At 47.6% G+C, this 21,678-nt stretch overlaps 1 protein-coding gene across 1 annotated transcript in view; it reads right to left on the bottom strand.

Annotated features, from left to right (window-relative positions):
• Positions 1-21,211, bottom strand: part of LOC146766895 (unconventional myosin-X-like) — a 29,471-nt gene extending 8,260 nt beyond the window's left edge. The window contains exons 1-3 of the mRNA XM_085585046.1: positions 21,094-21,211; positions 6,983-7,081; positions 1,678-1,836 (exon numbers count right to left, since the gene is read on the bottom strand). Of these exons, the coding sequence (XP_085441172.1) occupies positions 1,678-1,836; positions 6,983-7,081; positions 21,094-21,114 (279 nt within the window). The 5' untranslated portion in view covers positions 21,115-21,211. The remainder of the gene's footprint in view (positions 1-1,677; positions 1,837-6,982; positions 7,082-21,093) is intronic.
• Between the last annotated feature and the right edge of the window lie 467 nt (positions 21,212-21,678).

Genomic DNA, 21,678 nt, shown 5'->3' with positions numbered 1-21,678 from the left:
CACTCACATTATGTTGGGTCTACTTTTATAAGCAATAAAGGAGTTGTAAGAATGAAGAGGGAAGATGCAAAATGTTGCTGTGCTCACATAATTTCCTTCAACAGCTGGGTAGAGCTCAAACAGTATTTATCTGGAAAACAAAAGGTACTGATGAGCTTGTCAATATTGCTATTGTAGTAAATTAATTATGGGTGCCAGACCAGTCTAGATACACTGCTACCTACACTCCCTGATCAGAAAGGATCCCCTTTAGGAGCTCATGGTAGGGCTAATAATCCTACACTGAGGAGTTCTTCCCAGTGCTAAGCATGTTACAGAGGTCAGGCCCCTTCACACATCTCCAAAAATTTCAGGCCCAAGATGCACATCTGAGAGTCATGCACTATGCAAAGGCAAAAAACGAGCTGTAAAGATGTTAAACTTTAACACCTTTATGCACAGATGGAGAAGACACAGAACTAATGCTGAAAAAGAGCAGGAATGCCACATCAGAGCTAGCTGAAGGGCTTGAAGAGGTACAGCTGCTATGACACTGCCAGTGTTGTGGCATTTCTGGTACAAGGCACAGACTGAAAAGAGTATCCTGCACCGCATTTTAAGGTGTGAGGAAGAAGAACAGGAGGAATATGCCCAAATGGGTCAAAAGCTGGACAAACACATAACATGTGTCAAACACAGGACAAGAGGGCAGCAAGGATATGGACCATCAAAATAGTGTGTGCACATGGGTACTGTCACAGGGTCACAAGGCTGTGTTACCAGACAGTCAAAGGTGCCTACAGAAAAAGAGAGAAAAAAAAAGATAATTTAAAGTCTCCTCTGCATCCAGTGCAGGAGATGGTTCAGAAACAGGGTCACTTTACTGATAATTTACTGGAATACAGGTACATATGGTTTGGTTGCCTTGATAACAGTTGCTATGCAACACAGACAGATTTACATTTTTTCTGTCATATTCTGCAAAGTCTCTGTGCACATTGCATGGACAAGCAAGGTAAGACAGTCTTTGTAATCTATCTTCCTTGTTCTCTCCACGTCTTAGCAGAGCACTGCCATCCCAGCAGTTCAGGGTTGTCTTGTCCCACATGTGCTTTTCCTCACAAGTCCCTTTCCTACCACTTGTCTCCCTTCTGAGAGGGAAATCAGGACATGCTATGAGTATTCATTCATCTGCGCAAGGAGAGCAGAGTAATCAAAAAAAACAAAAAAAAACCAACAAAAAAACAACAACAACAAAAAGGCACAGCTGCATGTAAAAGCAGAAGAGTTAGGCAACAGGTTTGCATTTCTATTTTTGTTAGGCAGTATCTTTGTCTGGATCAGGAGGGATACTCAGCAATGCCATATGTTGCACTTTTCAGTCTGCTTGGCCTTATAAAACATAGAACAGCCATAATGGGGAACCTGGGAAATGTAAATGGCACATTGACATGGATGTTCACAGAGGACACAGAGCTGCACAACTGCCATGAAGCTCAGAGGTGAGCATTCATGTTTTGGAAGTTCCTCCACAGAGGCAAAGACACCCCTCTGAAAAGGGTAGGATCTCACAAGGATGATGGAGCTGGCAAGGCAGGAAATCCCCTCCAATTCCTATCCTCAAGAGACAAGGATAACATCAGTACTTCACATGCAAAGTGGCAGCCCTGAAGCTAAACAGAAACCATGAGCACTTACATAGATGTTACCCTGCTGGTAGCGCTGGTGGAGGTTAAGCAGGATGGCAGCTTCATGCAGATCTCCCAGCATGGACATGTCTTCTACCCCATCTACGCTGGTCTGGTGCATGGGTAAGACCTTTTCTCTGGAAAGGGTGGCCTTGGGGTACTGGAACACCTGGAAGAAGGGAAGAAGGACAAATAAGCTAATGACACCTGGGCACATGGTCTGATTTCCTATTAGAAATGTGCACTTTTATATTTTGACACTGGAAAAGGAAGTGAATAAAACACAGATCTGCTCCCTACTTTTACATTCACCCTGCCCTTCCTGTTCTACATATTTGAGCCCTCTGGCCAGAAACTATACAACATACTCCCTTCTTTTGCTCCACAGCCAATCTCTCACTAGTGATGGGGACAAATCAACACAAGGTTACTGAATTTCCTCTTAATAGGAGCAAAGTACCAGCCTCCAGCTCCTAGGCTAGATAGGTATTACATACTGCAGTCATGACTGTGAATAATGATGGCAGCTGCTCCCAAGAGACCAGGAACAGTCTTTCACAAAAAACACAGGTGAGATCATGTCTCTGACCATGGGGAAGTAGAGAAAAAGCTAATTCACGTTCCAAGTTTGGCCCTGCACTCTCCATAGAAGCAGTCAGAGAGCATCTGGAAGAGTTTGTCATCTCAAGAGCAAAAGAAATCAAAGCACATGAGAAGCCAAATAGAGCAGTGACATTCTCTCTGTGTGATGACACGTATGTGTATGATCCAGCTTTCAAAATATTTGTACAGTGACACCTATTAACTTCTATCATTGCTCTAGGAAGTACTCATCTCTGTGCAGTTGCACTCATCTTGCCTCAATTGCTGCATCCTTCCTCCTGCCAGAGCTTTCTCCTCCTCAATAACCCACTCTTCAGTTATCAGGCTGTCTCCTTCACCCCCTTTCAACACAGCTGAGATTATGTGACTGTTCCCCTCCACCACATGCACATCCCAGCCCTCCTTTCCTCCTCCTCAAGCACGATGCTGGCATTTCACGCAAGTTATTTCAGTTGCTTCCCACTCTTGGATTCAGCCATGTGCCATTTCCCACCCAGCATCCAAAGCTGTGCTAGATGGTGAGACCCAAAGAGAGACAGATGGGAGACTTCATATAGGCATCCTGGAGAAGGAAACTGGTCTCCACAGTAACCCCTCCAAAGAATCTCGTGCTTTTCCTCCTCTCCTGGGACTCTGGTCTCTACCTCATTTCCATCCCTGCTTGTCAGCCCTCCTGAGTGCCAGCAAGAAACCGATGGGCTCCATAGAGAACCAACTCTGATCTGTAGCCTTGCTCTAACTGGTTTCTCCTGCCCACCTCCTTGGAGTGCTCAGGCTGCTGTCAGTGCTGGGGAGAGGCTGTCCCTGCATCTGCAGACAGAATGAGGTCACCCAGCCCCCTCCAGCGAGGCACCCTGCGAGTCCCTTGCAGGGCGCTCGCAGCTGCAGCACACTGCAGGTGCTCACCCTTCAGGGCTCTGAGCCTGCACCCCGCCGTGCAGGGCAGCAGCAACCCAGCACAGCATCTCTTACAAGATCACCATGATGCACAACCACAAGAGCAGCTCTGTTCCAGGAGGGAGATGGGGAGGAGAAGCTGGCTCAGTCCCTCAGGTGTGTTCGCCCCATTTCTGACCAGTCACACCTGTGTGGAAAGTACTACTCGGTCTCTCCACTGACAGACTCCTTCACAGCCCACTTCTTTCACCAGCCAGGAGGCTTTCAAAAATACACAGTTCATGATCAGTGTCAAACAAAGCTCAATCCAGCAAAGAGGCTCTCTCCAGGTCTCTCCACACCATTTCTGCTCCTGCATGTCAGAGAGGTCTGACAGCCAGCAGAAGGACCCCTACTCTGTAAGCATGACCCTAAAAAAAAAAAAAAAGGCATTTTTTTTCTTCTTCAGGGCAGAGACTTCAAGCACTTTCACAAGAAAACTGAAGGAACAGAAAGGGAGAATGTGACAATTAAATTCAGGAGAGAGTACAAGCTGCAGATGCACAACATGAACCGGACTGTCAGGAAAAAAATCATTACAGCACTTTCAAACCAGGAGGCAGCAAATGACCCTGGCTCTCTCTTGTCTGTTGACTTAAACAAAATTTGGAAAAGGACAAGTAAAAAACAGTATGACGTGATCTTCCCTTATATCTGCCTGGTACTTACTCATTTACTACTGCTCTGTCAGCACTTGCAGCCATTTGGGCCAGAAGAGAAACATTAAGAAAACATTTAGACAAAAAGCTGAGTGGACAAGTGTCCTAAAAGATATCAGGCAGCTGGCAGTACCTGTGCCCAGAGGCTTCTATGCCTGAAAAGTGATGGGTCAGAGCTCATTTCCTTGTTCTTGTAGACAACATGGGAGAAAATGGAACCCTGAAGAGGAACAGGGGTGCTAAATACACAAGTAAATTATTAGTAGGGCTTAGAAAATCACCTGTCACATCTGCCTTGAGCCACTCAATTGGGGCCTCCAACCCCACTGAGGTTTGGGAGGTGATGGCTCTGTGCCTCTGGAAGACACTTGTGATATGTGGGAGAGTTTTCAGGTCTTCCCTGGCACTGGAAGAAAGCTTTTCATTTGTTCTCTGCCCTCCAGGGAAGAGGGTAGCTTTTCCAGTCTCTGCATCACCAACAGGCTGCAAGGATCATCCATGCTCCTGGACACAGGCACATGTCCCAAGACTGTCAAAGTGACTTTCTTCAAGGAGCTCAGAGGTCTGAGACACAAACAGGATCATGCTCCACCCCCAGAGTCCCAGTAAGGAAGCTTTTGTTACCCCACTGCTCACCCCTGGACGCTTCCAGCAATCTGCCAGGAGAGCAATTTCAAAGATCCTCTCCCATCATCCTGTTCCAGGAAGATGCCAGGCTGATGTTCAGCACTACTGAGCTGAATACGATAGCTTATTTTTCCTGAAATAAGTAAGAACTCGGGCAAACTGATCTCTCAGCAAAGTTGCTGCCAGAACATTTATTTTTTAACAAACTAGTATATAAAAAATGAAGTTATCAGAGTTAATAATCCGATGTTTATTTTTGGAAAGGAAAATAATCAGCTTTCAGTCTAACAGGCACCCCACAGCCAAAGATTTCTACTTTCTCACCAGTGATAAACTCAATTTGCCTCAGATTTAGCCCAAAGTGAGGGCAGCATGACCATGATGCTCTCCAACGCCCTGCAATGGTCAGGAATAAAGCAAAATCTGGGCAGCAAACAAGCCAAGATGAGGCTTGCCAGTGCAGCTCACCAGGCTCAGCAAGGGAGAAATTATTCCTTTTCAAACTCAATTCCATCCATTAGTGCCATCCTGAGCACATAAGCAAAGCTCCCACCTGGCATCCAAGTTATATTTATCCAGAAAGCATTTGGCTGTTTTGTCTGGATCGTGGTTTCCAATTTTGTGTTTCATAAGCAAAGCTCCTCCTTTCCTCCCAGGAAGTAGCATTTATCATGGATTTATTGCTTGAGGTGTTTTTAAGGAAGTGAAAACAAATGTCAAAAGTTTTGAATCATGACTGGATTTCTTACCTCAGAGCTGCAAGAACTGGGCCACAACAAACATGAGGACACTACATCTGGGGGTCCTAAAAATCAGAGGGATCAACTGCCCCATCCAACCCCAAGTGAAGATATTTATCAGAGTTCTCACCCAGGGCAGCTCTGCCAGTCCCTCCTACAGGTATGAAGCAATGAATGTGGCAGATGAGGGAAGCACACAGGACAGCTCTTGTGGGTGGCACCGAATAAAGAAAGCCCTTTAATGATCACCAGGAGCTTTTACTCCATAAGCATAAAGCACATGCTCCTCCAGCCTAGTGGTTTCATATTTCATGGAAGGAAAAAACCCAAACCCAGCTTTTTTTTTTTTTTTTTTTTTTTTTTTTTTTTTTTTTTCCCACACCTGTAAGCCCCAGAGCATTATCCTGAGCATATTCTGAGCATCTTCTCCAGCATACAGGGCACAGGCTGGAAGTGAGTGCACCCACACAGACAGCTCTAAAGTAGGATTTCTGGTGTCCTTTCAGAGGTGCCAGATGGGTTTTAAAGATTTTACAAGGCCACAGCAGCATGTCAGAAGAGACAGAACTGGGAAAGTCACAGAAGTATTCACCGTTTTTTGTCCCTCTGGAGGCTGCTGCATTAGTCATGATCCCTTAAAATGTGTTAGTGATATCCAGCATGCCCAGCACACCCATACAAGTCAGCTCCTCAAGAAGGGGTCTAAGAGACTACAGTAACCACATTAAAAAAATCTGTGTTTACTTGGGGAATTTCCATCTCTGAAAAACAAATCAGGCTCTTTATAAAAGAATGGTGACTTCAAATCTTTTAAGGCAAGACTGAAAAACACGACGGTCCTACTACTGACAAACCAGAGTTCTAAATCCCCTTTCCCTTGTGCCCTCCTTTGTTTGGCAGGTAAGAGGCTGAAGAAAACCTGTCCATTCTTCTGTAACAAAGCAGCCACCTGCAGGGCCCATTCACCAGAACAGCTGAGCAGGTGTAATTGCTCACTGCTGAAGGGCACAGTCCTGCCCATTTCCCCATCCTCCTCCCAGCCCAGGCACCAGTCTGACTCACCAGGAACCTCCCTGAAGGCTGTGGAAAGCTTTCCCAGGGTCAGCCAGGTGAGCTGACTCACTGAGGACTTGGATGATCCCCAGAGGTCCCTTCCTACCAATATTATTCCGTGAGTGCTGCAGTACCAGGGAACCATATGCAGCACAGGGCTGGAAATCAGGCAGGAAATAATCTTGTTCTTATCATTGTTGGAGAGCTCTGCTCTCAGGGGAGCTTGGCTGCCTTGCTGAGCTGTGCACCTCTGCTGCCTCTACACACTGACTGGCACAGGGAGCCCATTGCCACGTGCCCCTGGCCCAAAGGGCTGACAGCAAAAGCTGCTGAAGCAGCAGGTGGTGAGCCCAAGCACCCTGAGATGGCACAGCTTGGCAGGAAGGGCTGCTTGGTTATTGGAGCTGCCTCCTTCCAGGAGCATTTAACCAGTATAATGATTTTGTTAGGCTGTTAATGCAACTCCTTCAAAGATGGCACAAGGGAAACCAAGAAAAGTGAGGTAGGCAGAGAAATGAAGAGAACAAGAAGAGCAATCTTCTCTTTTTAACATTTGTTACATCTTTGGTGTAACAGGTCAGTTTCAGAGACAACTGCAGCATTTCCATTTATAAATTTCAACATGATGGTCATGCAAAACCAGGAAGTCCATCTTACAGCTTGGCATAGGCTACACACTCATGCAAACTTCACTTACCATGCCATAATCTGAGGTGAAGAGAACATTTCCATTGGCACAGAAGCCAACAGTGCATGGCTGCAGCTGGTCCTGCTCCTGCAGCCATACCCTGGCACCCTGCAAAAACCAGAAGACATCCCATTAGAAAGATCTGGAGCCTGTGAGATCTGCACCCAAGGAAAGCTGGGGGAAGCTGAACTATTTAGAGGCTACTTCCAAGCTACAGCTGCTTAAAATATTTAATTAAGTCCTACTTACATTTTCAGAGAAATTTGTTTTGGTTTTTCTTAATGTAACAGGAGCAGAAGAAAAAGCAGTTTTAATGAGCTTCATGTGGAAACTAAAGTAAAGAAACACCAATTTTTATAGAAAGATACCAACACATAGAATAGTTAGTTTGACTGTCTAAATATTTTAAAACTTGGAATAACTGGTCATTAAAAGTCATGCTATAATAATAATAGAACATATAAATAAAGCATGTTTACAATGTAAAGAATACACCCACGCATCATTGTAAGTCAAAATGCTTCCAGCAACCACCAGCAAAGAGGATTTCACAGAGCTTTGTTTGCAAACTCTGGCAAGAGTTTTCTTTGGTAAGTGACATGACCTGAGTGTTTCTCTGATGTATATATACACTGATGTATACACAACGGTCCTTATGTCTGATGTGTGTATGCACTGATGTTTTTATCTGTTTTTATAGATGATGTTTCACGTACATTACAACATCTTAAACTTCTCCGTGTCTCTCAAGACAAGTCTCAGCACAAACCCAGATTTCTCGTAACACACAGGCAGGGATCTGCAGGACAGGTAGATCTCAGCTTGCCTACCAAAATAATAGGGAAAGCAAGTTTGCTGGATTGTCCTCTTCTGCCTGTGGGACCTGGTACAAGGGAAAGAGCAGGAGCATGAAGGCAGATCAGGGCAAGCATGACCTGCAATTACAGAGCTAGGCAGGAAGCCACACCACATTTCAGTTATTGCAAACTAATCACTTCCATGTCTTCCCACAGACATCGCATGAACTCTGATTAGATAAATATTGAGAAAAATCCAAAGTGCTCAACTGTTGAGTAACATTAGGGCCATTCTGTCTTTCATTGATTCATAGACTGACTTTCTTCCTAATTTTTTTTATGCCCCTAAATTATTGATCGTGAGCTTTAAGACCTTCCTACCCTCTTAATCCCATCAGCACCATTAACTCTTTGCTTGTAGGCTTAATATGTTTGAAGAAATTGAATAGTGTTTCTATATTACATTATACAAAATGTGAAACACTAATTCTATTTTTAATGATTTGCTTTTAGTGTTGGTGGGTTTTTTTAAACTACTTAAGTCACTCCAGATACTTTAGTACCCTGGACTTTCCTTACTGTAGGAGATACATCTATAGGCCAACCTCCAGTCCTCCCAATAAAAGATCTGGGTTTAATGACATCAAAAATGTGTATATAATTCTAGCTTTACTGCTGTGCTCTGGTCTAGAGTTTCCACATCAAGCAGATTAATCGCCCCTCACCAAGGGAACGAAAAGCACCATTGCATCTGATCAGCACCTAAGCCCATGGATGGTCTTGAAAGATCATCCTCATGGCCAGTGAACAATAACAACAGAAAAAAATGGAATCTTATGTTTGAGATTTGAGATTCCAGAGAGCTGGTATGGACAGTACATCCCACACAAATTTTGAGGAACTATACAGAGGATTTGTTACATCCTCTTAGGCTTTCTGAAACTCTGGATGCTTGAAATAAAGTGTCCTGAGGCATCTGGGCAAGATATTGCTCTTGAGAAATCATCAATTTCCCAAATTGCATTCTGACTAGTGTGCATAAACATACAAACAGCAACATGTGTTCAAAGATTTTTTTACTACTTTCACCAGACTCCTATTACCACCATGGCAGAAAGCAAAGAGTCAGAAAACAGGAAGGTTGTGTCTCCAAACAGTGGGATGAAAGAAAGCCTTTTATAAGACACTTAGTGTAAACATCCCCAACAATGCATTTCAATGCCTTCAGACACCAGCAACCCAGGATGGCAGAGATGAGAGCCTGAGGCAAGTGCAGTTTAATCACAAGACAAGTCTGCACCCTGCCATCCACACTGAGCCCCAGTGCCACAGCACACACACCCTGTGTATGGGAGTGTGCCACCATCACAGCACCCTACACAGGCTGCCCCTGAAGACCAGGGAGTTCCAGCTTACACAGACTTGCTGCTCCCTGAGCTCAGAAATTAACTTGGAGAGACAGGCAGTTGATAATCTGATGCAGAAGAGACAATCCATGGGCATGAGTATTGTTATTTAATAGGTACCACTCAGAAGGGAAAAGGGGAGATAGAGATAGGCAATGGGATCACTCAGCTATCTTCAACACACAGAAATTATCTAAAAGTCCAGACCGATTCAGACTCCTTTCCCAGCAGAGGTCCATGTGCAAAAGTATTAACAAATACTCCTCTAAGGAGACATAGCTCTTCTGTACAACACCACACAAATTTATGGCAGGTCCTTCTGTGTGCTGCTAAGGAATAGAAGGCAATATGCTGAATCTCCCAGGCACTGTGATATTTCAGCTGCCCAGAATGACTTAATTCAGTTTACTCTGATGTTGTAGCTGTTTGTATAACAGCAATTGCCTCTGCACAGCAGAGTAACTGCACCCAGTTATGGTGTTTCCAAAAGGAATATTGTGCTGAGATAGCCAGAAAAATAACCACAGAGCAAATAATTATTGTAACTTCTGCACAGCATAGCCATAGCCCCATTTCCTGAAAGGCAGAGTTTGTTTTAGTGCATCTCCTTCCATCAGCCTTTTTCTCTAAACATGAAATTCCCCAAGGAGCCTTGACTAAATACAGGAGCAGATGGTGACACCAAAGAGACTACCCTCACTTTACTCCCCTCTCCCCCAGTGCCACACATCTCATTGATCAGTTGAAAAGATTAAATTGATCAGAAAACTTCCAAAAACTGCCAGGCAGCAAGACTTAACTTCCATAGTTCCATAGGAGAAGCAAGGTCAGTAGGACTGAGCACTGCCCAGCATCATTGTGCCGGCTCTGGGGGGGCCCAGCTCCCACAAGCACCAGATGATGGGAAAACCCTGCTCTTCTAGGACAAGAGTAAAAACCTTCAACTTTCATTCTGGGATACAGAAGGTCCACCCTCACCCACAGACAAAACAGTTTAACAAAATGAAGCAACAATCACCAATTTTAAGAGAACCTCTTAAAAGACAGAGGAGGAACAGCAGTGATGATTTTGTGCAACCACTTTCCATCAAATAAAGCTGGCTGAATACTGATCATACAGTTAACTCGAGCCTCTTATATAACGAGCTCATTCCCTTCCAATTATTCTTTTACTAGAAGTTTATTAGGCTGGTCTGTTGCTTTGGTTTTAAAGGGAACAAGAGCAGGAACTGAAAGGAAGAATAAAACAGTAATGTACCAGTTCCTGTATCAAGGGCAGGTCACTCAGATATTAAACATACTCTGAGACCAACATCCTCATTCCTATGGCCTCAGTAACAATCTGCCCATGAACTTGCCTTGCCACAAAGTGCACAGCAAAGCACAATCCTGAAAAGTGATCCAGTACCATGGGGTTGTAATTTAGAAAATAAAGTTGCTACTGGCCCATGGTCACACCATCATGCAGTCCATTGTGGACAGTAAACTCTAAGATGTCATTTCTCAGTTCAAATAACACATGGCACTTTGGATCCTAGACTCAGAAATAAATAACATTTCCTGCTATTCATGATATCAAAATTCAATTGAAGCCACAGATTTCTTGGCCTTCTATGTCTTTTTTTTTTTTTTTTTTTTCTTTAGAGTAACTGAAACCGGAACTCACATGCACTCACATGCCTGTATCTCATCTCAGGAGATGCACTATGGTGTGTCAGCAGGGAAATAATAAGGGAGATCTGGTGTGCTGCACCCAGGGAATGGGCAGAGAGGCAGACAGGCAGCACACAGCCCTGACTGCAGCAGCAATGGGCAGACAGGCAGCACACAGCCCTGACTGCAGCAGCAAGGCATCCACGCATCAGAGTGTAGCCCGCAGCTACACCCTCATCAGTTACCAGCTGCTGAAGGCAGCAAGGTAAGCTCCAGAGCACAAGACACAAAACTCTGCACATGCAGGTGCCTTGGCCTCTCCAGGGCCTCCCAGCCCAGCAGGAGACCCATTCAGGGACTGACCATGAGAAAGCAGTCCACAATTGTATCACTTTTCAGAAACAAGTCTTCCTATTCTGTTCTCCTTACTCGTGTGTTCTGGACTACTCTTGAATCTTCATGTTTTCCCAGGATGTCCTTTGTCTTCTGGAAACTGCTTCTTCCCAGGGACAAGCAAAAATGAGCTGCCTCGCTGAACTCCAGGACACAGCAGTGCTGCCTCTCTCTGAGTGCACTTAGACATCCCATTCCTCCTTGTGCACAAACCTACACAACTGCCAGGAGTAACATGCTCAGGAGGGGCTAAACCAGAATGGCTGCATCAATTTTCCAGGGATTATTCAGAGAGGAAAAGTGGTTTTGTTTGGAAGACACCTTTCAGTGTGTGAAAGTAATGTACAGTTGTCTGCTTTTTCCAGTACAGGATATTTTTAATGGTTTCTTTGTGTTTGAACTGAACTGTCTTAGCCTCCAGATCTATTTACAAACACAACTACAAGAGGTTCTTGCAGTGCCTTCCTTGATTTAGGTAACTATACCAAATCACCCATTCTGCAAGGGGCAGGGATGTCTCAAAAATGTACACCCCTGCACTGAGAGTCAAAAAGCTCTGTGGGTGCAACAAGTTTCCAACTACAAGTACTGTACACATAACTTACCTTTGTCCTCCTGGCACACTGAGGCTGTTCAGTGGGTATTGGGCATCCAAGCCTTGTGTTTCTCCATATGCTCCTAGGCTTAGGAAGGAATCTCTTAGCACCAGAGTGCTGAGCCAGCTCTTTTCCCAGCCTCAGTGGGCTCTGTGGTTGCAAACCACAAGGCAGAGACTGGGCTAGAGAGGCCCTCGCAATTCAGACAAAGCCGGAATCGGGTTTCAATAAATGCACTTTCCAAGAGATTGATTTGGATGATCATGAATAAGTGATAGGACAAATATAAAGAGCCTTAGCTAATGGATGTAAGATTGGTGGGGAGGGGGAGTCCCTGGCAGCCTAGACCCATATGGTAAGGAATGCAACTTTGCTGTTTTTCTGGTGGCAGGCTGAAATGAAGCCATGGGTTGTATCTGATCAGCAAAGTTGGGACCAGCTGCTGGAAGGGAGGGGCATCCCAGAGATCACAGGTAAGAGAGACAGAAGCAACAGCTCAGATGGCAGCAGCCAACATGGAGCAGCTGGCAAGAGGAACAATACCTGCAACAGCAGCAGGGATAACAGAAACAAAAGTCTACTTCTTGTTCGGCATGAGGAGGACACACTGCAGAGCAAAAAGGGACTGGATTGCACCTATCTGGTCCCGCAGTTCCCACACATCAGTTCACTGAGCTCAGGCAACCCCTGCAAGCCATCAGGGCTCAGACCTGGGCACAAACTGCAGCCATGGGTCCAGCTACTGCAGAGCTGCAGCCTAGACTGAGCCCCTGACTCATTCCATTTCTGCCAATTAGCAGCCCCATTCCTCACTAATTAAAATGAAGAGCCCTCAGTCTGCCAGCAGCTTTGCAGGATAACAGTATCAGGAAAAGGTTTGTGCATTTTAAATAATCTAAGGGCAGTTTTGTCACTTTTGGTCATTGATGTATATGCACTGCTTCCCACTCCCCTTTTGCCTCCCCCTCCCATCTGTTCTGTTCCTGTCTCCTCCCCCAGTTTGGCTGCTGCACAGTTTCTCTTCTCACTCACCAGAACATCTCCAAATATTTCCCAGGAAATGCCTGGTTCGTGGAGGTAATTCTTAATCTTATCAAAGAAGCAGCTACAAACTACAGGAGCCACACAAACTGCTTGTCATGGGAAGGGAGGGAATGAGCCCCCAGCTGTTACTTCAGAGCTGCCCTTTGCCATGAGCACAAGGTGCACAGAAAGGAGGCACACAGAAAGGTGTGAATACCTCTGGACTTCACTGTACACTCTCTCCAAGCTCAATTTAAGATGAGCTGCCCCCTACAATTCCACCATGGGCAGTGGACTCACTCTCCTTCTCAGATAAAGTAATTGTCCTACAGAGTTTGCAACCTGAGAAATTCTCACCAGTCTTGAAAATGCATACTGAATTTCATTATGTTCATAAAAGTAAACACCACTTCCATGCCTTCATTACAAGCTCTTCCTTGCCTAAAACTTCAGGTAGGAACTGAATTGAAATAAGTTGTTCCCTAAGCACATTAATCACATGGGTATCTACAGATGTGTGTTCCCTGTCACTTCACAGCAACACTGGCTTTCTTACATCTCTTCTGTAGCCCTGAAAGAAAGGAGAGAGCATGGCATCTGCTAAAGCTCAGCTTGGCCCTAGCAAAACTTCCCCTGAGCAGCTTGCAGCTCAAAACTGAGCAAGTAAAAGGTTTTCCTACCCTGCTCTTAACTTGGGCAGTGCTTCTCAAAGAAGCCTCTCCCACTTGCCACCAAATATATAGTGAGGCAGCTTCCTTGCAGTTCCCCCCCTCTCTCAAATTCAGACAATGGCTTCAGGGGCTGAGGGACAGTTGACAAATCTTCGAGGTCCACAAAATAGAGCTCAGGGCCTCAGGAAGCTACAAGGATGCAGTGGTCTGTCACTCAGCAGCTCCGGTGCCACATGTTTTGTAAAAATCTCAGACAAGAGCCCTGAAACAGTATTTCTTCTGCAATGTTTATTATGCATAATTTGGGATTATGTCCAATATATCTTTGCATCTTACCACATCCTTGACTTTCCCTGCCCTGTGAAGTTCTACCATCTACTCACACACTACACAGAAATGTATGCTTTTAAACCAGTCTCATTACTATGAAGCAGAAAATCCCTTTTTCTTGCGGTCAGAAGTAGAAGCACAGAGAAGAATTCAATCCACCTTCTCTGTCTCATCCATTATTTTCTGCTCTTTTGCCGTGTCTCCTCCTATTTGTCATTTCACTAATAAAGTAATCTCAGGTTTTTAAACTCTTCATGTGAGACATTTTCCTGGTGTTTGCTCGTCCTCTGTGTCCTTCCTTCAAATACCACTCAGAAAGCAAGTGGAGTGCCTCTGAGCTGGGATGCACTCTCGGTCACTTTGAAATAAGAGTGGAAGTAGGCAAAAATGGGGCAAACAACCCATGTAAGAAAGAAGCTGGGAGACAGGAAAGACAGAAGAGTCTATGTTTCACTATTTTCTAACATCACTAGATACAAAGACGTGCTAGTAGCAGCATCTGACTACTAAATGTGGATAGCAGCACTGGGAATTATCATAGAATCACAGAACAACCTGAGTTGGAGGGAACCTGGAAAGATTATCAAGTCCAACTCCTGGCCCTGCACAGCACTATCCCCAAAAGTCACACCATGTGCTCCAGAATATTGTCCAAACACTTCCTGAACTCTGGCAGGGTTGGTGCTGTGATGATGGAGATCTACAGAAGTTTCTAACAAACAACTCTGGAAAACACCCATCTTGCATCACATTGTGGTGCTGAAGTGCTTTCAGTAAATGGAAAGGACATAAAACATTTTAAAAATCAACAAGTCCAAGAGTTCCCAGAGATCTGTCCAATAAAATTTCTCAACAGTTGATACTAGTTTTTTATAAGTCTTGTAATACTGAGGAAATTCCAAGAGAATGAAAAAGTCAGAGTCTAAATAGCAGTGATAGCAGGATTATCCCTAGCAACCATGGGTTGCTTAGTCTGAGAACCCCAGGGAAAAGAGAGAGGCTTTGCTCTCTTCTGTTCCATCTTAAGGATACTCTGGCTTTAACGTTGTCCAGTGCCAGTTAACATGGAGAAAGAAGTCTAGTCCAAAAGGCTTCTTCCTCCTCTGCATCCAAGCACACGAGATAAACAGGACCATAAGTGACTCCCGTGGCGTTGCCCATGTAGAACACAATATTTCAGTAAAAGTCAGTTCTTGAGGAGCAAACAGCAGCAAAGGGAACTCAAAACTGTTGTTATGGATAGGGAAAATCACAACTAATTGAGGGAGCTTCCAACAAATCTCTGTAGTGACAGGGTCAATACTATTTTGTATTCTCATCAAGGACCTAAAGTCTAAAGTAATACTGACAATACAGATGCCAACATCTGGTAGATAAATAAGTACCCACAAGGATGTGACCATCAGAGCATTGTGGATTCCACAGGCCCCTGTTAGAACATAACAGGATTAAAGTACAGCCAAACTGAAAGGTCATGTCAGGAGAGAAAGAATGCAAGGAGTACTTCAAACAGAGGAATGTCTTCTGGAAAGTCACAGACCCAAAGAGGATTGCAAATTGCTGAGCAGAAACTCCCAGGACATTTGGTTCAGCAAGAGTTGATGCATGTCTGGGATGTATAAACAGGACTAAGGAAGTTTACTGCTTACTTATGCTTTGAGGTGTGACAAAGAAGCCTTCCAGAGACAACATAAAAGGTTCAGTAGTTTTTGCTATTCAGAAAGATCCCTTGTAGTGCAAAAGTATTTGTGAAGATGTTAATGTCATTATGTAGATTTGCCAGAGCTAGGAGAGACCTATCTAGCCCAGACAGTGATAGTGGGGGGATTAGAGCAGCATGTGGCCCAGCATGGGCTGCAAACCTCATCTCTGTCCCTGCATCTTCAATGGACTCAACCCTGTTAAGAGGACACGAAATACAGTAGCACTGAGACCCCTCCCTGCTACCTGCTGGCTCACCTTTGCCAGCGACTCAGAGGCAACCCAGTACCTGAAAATAATTTTTTGCAGGCAGAGAAGTTATTTTGGACAAAGCAACTCTCATGAAGCAGCTGAAAAGTAGGACCCGAAAACGAATGGATCTGCCAGACACTTTAGAAATGAAGTAAGATTTATTTTAAAACAAGGTTGTGTAACCACTTGAAGAAACTGCAAAAAGCAGGGGATCCTCCAGAAATAAGAAGCCCTTCTAGAAAGTGTGATTCAGCCAAATCTTCTTCATTGGCTCAAAATGCAAGTAACAGGAATAAACGGCACTAATACACCCCATCGTCCTAACCCTAATTTCCAACTTCTCATCAAATACACTGATGACTGGATCTATGAGAGGCCCCACCACCAGTTCTATGATAATTATTGCACTTGTATGACAGGACCTTTCAGTCCCCTGGGCACTGTGCCAACTGATAACAGGCCTTCCATAGGTGTTTTTCCTGAGACTTGGCTCTACAGCACTGCTGAACTGTGGATGATCTCAGACAGAAATGAGGAGGCAGAACTGCAGAGCATAGTGTAACTGAAAAATAATCAGAAAATCCAGACTCTCACAAGTTTTAGCCTTAATCACATTTAAACAGTTCACATATTCTCCTTACAGCAAAATGGGGAAAAGAAATTGCAAAACATTTGTGATCATTATGTTAAATGTAAGTGTGGCAAGAAGTGAAACCAGAGCAGAACAAGGTGGTTTTGGAGGCCACAATGGGGCAGCTGCATGCTGGCCCAGGGCAACCTGGCTTCCCTTCATGTGGGGGCTCTCACTGAGAGCCTGTGCCAGCCCAGCCTCTTGCTGCTGATGGGATCTGACAAGGTTGCAGCTCACGCAGCCTGGCTCCAGATGAATGCCCTAAGGAGGGAGCTAGCAGGACTCTCTCTCTTCCGCCAGACACTTCTTCATGTCACCTTTGGCACGAGAGCTTTCTTCCTTGCAATTGCTGCTCCAAAACAGGGCAGTCAAACCCTTTTGTCCTATATCTGCCTCTTTATCACTCTGTATGGTTTAAAGGAGACATAGCTTGGATGGAGGAATTCCATGTGTAGGAACATCCATGCTACACTAGCTGCATGGATATCTTCAAGGACAGTGGTACTTCTCTTCAGCTGCACTATACAGGCTAATTAAACACAGAGGGGTTGCTCTGTGTGGTATTGATACAGAGAGCATTACATACACAAGATGGATGTAGCAGTCAGCATTTCTCTGTCTCTTCTTAATCCCAACGGGTCCTCTTTCTGAGAGGTCACAATATTCTCAGTAGACTGAGAGGAGGTTGTAAGGGGAAGATGGCAAAGCTTGGAGAGAGGCTTGGCCAAAATACTCCTTCAAAGAGCAGCCTCACTGCTGAAGATTATGTTCTAGTACCTTTTCTTTCCAAGCTGGCATTTTCCTAAGACAATGGTTGTTAACACATGGGCATTCAGCTTATTGCTATCTGTAAAGACAGCCCATCACTCATGGTCAGCATCATCCACATCTGCTGAACCATTTCCCTCATCTCAGACAAGAGTCTCTGGATAGATTCTCCTGGACATCTGGCCATGTTACTCTCTCACAGGAGCTCCTCCTTCTCCCAACTGCAGGGAGGAGCATGGGAAGGGCAAACCAAGCTATTAAGAAACTTAATCCAGCCATGTTCAAACCATTCCCACCCAGCATAACCTGTGCTCCCTGGGGACACAGGTCTCTGGATGATGCATCCAAGCAGCTTCAACAGAGAGCCCAAAGCTGGTGAGACGTGAGACTTGCAAAAATCAGAACAGTCCTGTACCTGCTGCACCCATGAATCAGGCAGGCTCCTCTCTGCAAAGGTGCATTCACAGTCAAGTCCTTTCAGTTGTTCTCCTTACCCATGTTTCCTGCCAGCAGATGTTTAAGCATATGACTTCATGCCATTAGATGCCCAAAGCACAGCAAATTCAGTTGAGTGTCTTGTGGCCAGTACAGAGCCACATTCTGTAGACTCCCTGATGGCTTTTTGGAGTAGTCAGGCACTTTCCACTTGCATCAAGTAGTCATCAGTCAGGACAAAGCCTCCAGAGCAAAAGAAACCTGGTAGAGATACTTGCTCCCTACCTCAGTTTGTGGCCAAGAAAGCAGCTCAGGTGCACACATGGTGGCAACTCCAGTAGCCTGAGTACTCCTTCACAGCCTTGACTCTGAGGCTCCTGCTTGATCTGCATGTATTCCCTGGGAGAGATGGATCCTCTCCCTGTCCCTATGGCAGATGTCCCAGGCCACAAAGACAAGAAGGGTTGTGGCCAGGGAAGGATGGAGAACATGGGGAATAGTAAGTGAAGACGACGACAACTGTAGAGAGGACAATTCCAATCACCATAGCCATGCAGGAAATGAACACAGAATTACCCCGCCTTTCTCTCCCTGTGTCAGAAAGCTTAAGAACTTCAGGGGATTTATTTTACAACACAGATGAAAAGCTCTGGATTTCACCACAAGAGCAATGAGGAAAACTGTTTAACACTTAAAATGCCAGCATTTCTAGGCCAGTGGCATATGAGAGGGAGAGCAGCATCTGGGACTCCACTGGATGCTGCTCCTCAGTGCAGACTGACTATGGGACCGTGCCAACTGGTCACTCCAACTGGAGTGCAGAAGGACAGGATGGGAGAAGTGTGTCCTTTAACCCTGTCCATGACATTCCTGTTCCTTAGGGGGGAATTGGAGAGCGAGTCACATCCTCTGTGTCAACCCCACATCCTGCCCACACTCCAGACACACAGGGAAACCATAATCTGTCACCATGCCACAGCCCAGGCCTCCAGGGTCCCTCCTCCCTTCCTGGGCACAGGACTCACTGCAGCAGCCAAGCAAGGAGATGGCAGAGCACACACACACGGCTCCTCCACTCACACCCGACAGGAGCAAAGGCATCATCCATCACCTCTCTAGGCCATGCTGAACAGCAGAGCTCCAACGGCAGAGGCACACACACATCTTTGTGCTGTACCACTCACTGAGGATGTAGGTTTTCTAATCTGGCCCACTTGGGACACAGTGGGAGAAGAGCAGCAGCAACACACACCCCAGCAGCTCGCTGTCCCTGGAGTCTGCAAGCAGAGGATGGCACAGCACGTGGGAAACCCTTCCACAATGTTGAACTGGCACAGCTGGGCAAAACTACTACTTCCTTGGCAGAACCAGGATGACAAGTGGGTTGAGCCCTTCACAAAGCCATTTTGGTCTCCAGCATGCCAAAGGGGGAACTAGGGGAGCTGTGAAGACCTATGGCATCCCCACCTAATCCCAGATACTGATCAAAGAGCTGAGTGTGATAATCTAAATGCTGCAACCATAGCATGGGAGCCTGCTAAGGCAAGGCCAACAGCACACTGGGGTTTAAGCTATTCACTCTAAGATATGACATGCATCCCCTGGGACAAGCTCGTATTCTATTGCAGAAAGAAGTGAAGCAACTCCCTTCTACTCAGGCTTTCCCTCCCACCAAGAACCCCCCATGGAGAAGGAGGAAGAGTGGCTGGGGTGCAGCAAATGCCAAACATTCCGGCTTTGGGGAAGTCACATTCCCTCTCTCCCACCCCCACTGCCTTTCCTGCAAAGCAAAGTCTGATCCTTTCCTGCACACATTCACCCCAGTTCTCCAGCCTTGCCAACCTTGCTTCATCAGGATTTAAGTCTGTGAGGTGTGACTCTCAGAGAGACTCTGGGTCCAGGACTGCCCCTCAGCCCTTCCCTGGAAATCCCTGTTTCTTCAGATAATGGCAGAATCATGCCTGGACAGGTTGAGTTGGACAAAGCAGGCCATTCTCTGATGGGTGCTACTTGCTGAGACGTGCACCTCTGGGCATCTCCTTTCCATCAGTTCCTTCAGGCTCCTCAGTAGCTACTCCCGTTGCAAGAGGCCAGGAGGTTCCTCCTGACAGCGGGGTGGGCATAAAGGCTGTGGTGAAATGGCCCTTTGGGAAACCCTGGCCTTCATCTGATTAGATACAGACAACCCAGACCTCCAGGAGCAGCAGGTTAATCAGTTAATGGCTGGAGGATGCTGGGTGATGCTGCCGCATGCTGTGGGGCAGCCCCAGCCGCACAGCCCGGGGGCAGCCACTCCTTCCTCTCTGGGGCCAGATCTGGGAAAACATCTGTTCTGATAAAGAAAGCGCTTCACCAGGGAGGGGGCAGGCCCGAGCCCATCAGCTGCTCCAGCCCAGCTACCACGGGCTGATCGGAGCGCTGCTGGCTCCCCCACCGCACCCGTGACTCGCAAGGCCAGACACTGGGGTTAATGGCCTGGAAACCATCTGGGGGCTGGAGGGGGCAGATGTGTCATGTCCCAAACGGGAGGTTTCAGACCTCAGCCGCAGACCTCGAGAAGGCCCCGTCACCCCACAGTGTATGCCATGGCCACTGCCAATGCCACGGGCACCCACCGTCACCCATGGGTCCAGAATGGGCTGCTCTGGCCTTGCACCCACCTGCCCCTCACAACCAAAGGCATCACCAGGCTGGGCTGGAAACCTGCGTTTGCTCAGGCAAGAGAAACGGCACAGAGAATTTCGGAGCGTCTGGGCTGTGCCCAGCACCTGGCCCCGCGCACTCAGTCACTCTGTCCCCATGGCAGCAAAGTGCACGGCCGTGTGCTCATCCAGGGAGGGCAGGCGGGACCAGAGCCCGCGGCTAACAGGTACGGCACGGCCTCGGGCAGCCGCTCTGCCCGCCGGCGTGACGGTGACTGGGCAGCGGCGCCGAAGGGCAGGGGAACCCGCTGCCGCCTGCTCGCCGGCCCGGTGCCGCGGAGCCAGCCGCTCTGCGGCACACACACGCAGGCAGCAGCGGGCTCCGGACCCTGAAGTCGTTCCAGAGGATTAAGGAGCCGGCTCTGGGCAGCCATGACTATCAAGCGACAAACCCTCTCCTCCCGCAAGCAGCCCTCGGTTGGCATTGCCGACACCGCACATCGGTCGGGCTCCGGCTCCCGCAGCTCCTTCAACCCCTCGCACGGGCTTCGGGTGCCGCGCCGGGCTGAGGAGCGCTCGGGGACAAAACCCTCCGCATCCCATCGCTCCAGAGAAAGTGCAACCGGGACCGCCTCGGTGAGGCGGCAGCGGGGGCGCGGCGCGGCCCACGGGGAGCGCAGCGTCCCACGGCCCCGGGGCGCTGCCGGCCCGGGGCACGGCACCCCGATGCCCGTCTCGCCCCGAGACCCGATCTTGCCGGCCTCCGCCCGGCCCCCGCCTCTCCCAGCCCCGAGCAGGGGCGAGCCCCGCCGCCGTGCCCACCTGGCGCAGAGAGGCGTCCATCGGCGGAGCCGCCCGCGGAAGCGCAGCCGCCGGCTCTCAGCGCGCACCGCCGCGGCCGGGCGGGCACGGCTCCCGGCCCCGCGCCGCGCTGGCTCCGCCTCGCCGGCCGCGGGCAGCGGGGAGCGGCCGGGCCGCCCGCTCCGCCCCGCTCCGCCCGCCCCGGGCCGCGGGGAGTGCGGCTCCTGCGGCAGCGGCGGGGCCGTGCCGGTGCAGGAGCGTTTAGGAGCGGGATGAGACTGGCGAGGAAGAGGCGCGCATCTCGGGAGGAGGATGCAGAGAAGGGCTGGGGTGGGGGAGGCCCGAGCGGCCGGTGCCACCCACGGGCACGCGGCGGGGACGGGGAACCTGTACACAGCCACGAGAGGCAAGTGCGGACCTTTGTAAGGGCAACTGATGTCATCCAGAATAGCAAACGTTTTGGGTTTGGGGTTCCTTCAGCAGACCATCATAGCATGATGCAGAGAAACCGTTAACAGGAATCCTGACAGAGCTTCGAATTGATGTCTCTGAGGTCTGGAACAGGTGGCAAAGAGCAATACTCTGGGCAAAGTTTCTCCAGATGAC

The sequence above is a fragment of the Lonchura striata genome, chromosome 7 (genome assembly GCF_050655825.1).
Source record: "Lonchura striata isolate lonStrDom1 chromosome 7, ASM5065582v1, whole genome shotgun sequence".
Classification (NCBI taxonomy): Eukaryota; Metazoa; Chordata; class Aves; order Passeriformes; family Estrildidae; genus Lonchura; species Lonchura striata.
Note: the sequence above shows the minus strand (reverse complement) of the source record. Positions and strands in the feature narration are given on the sequence as shown.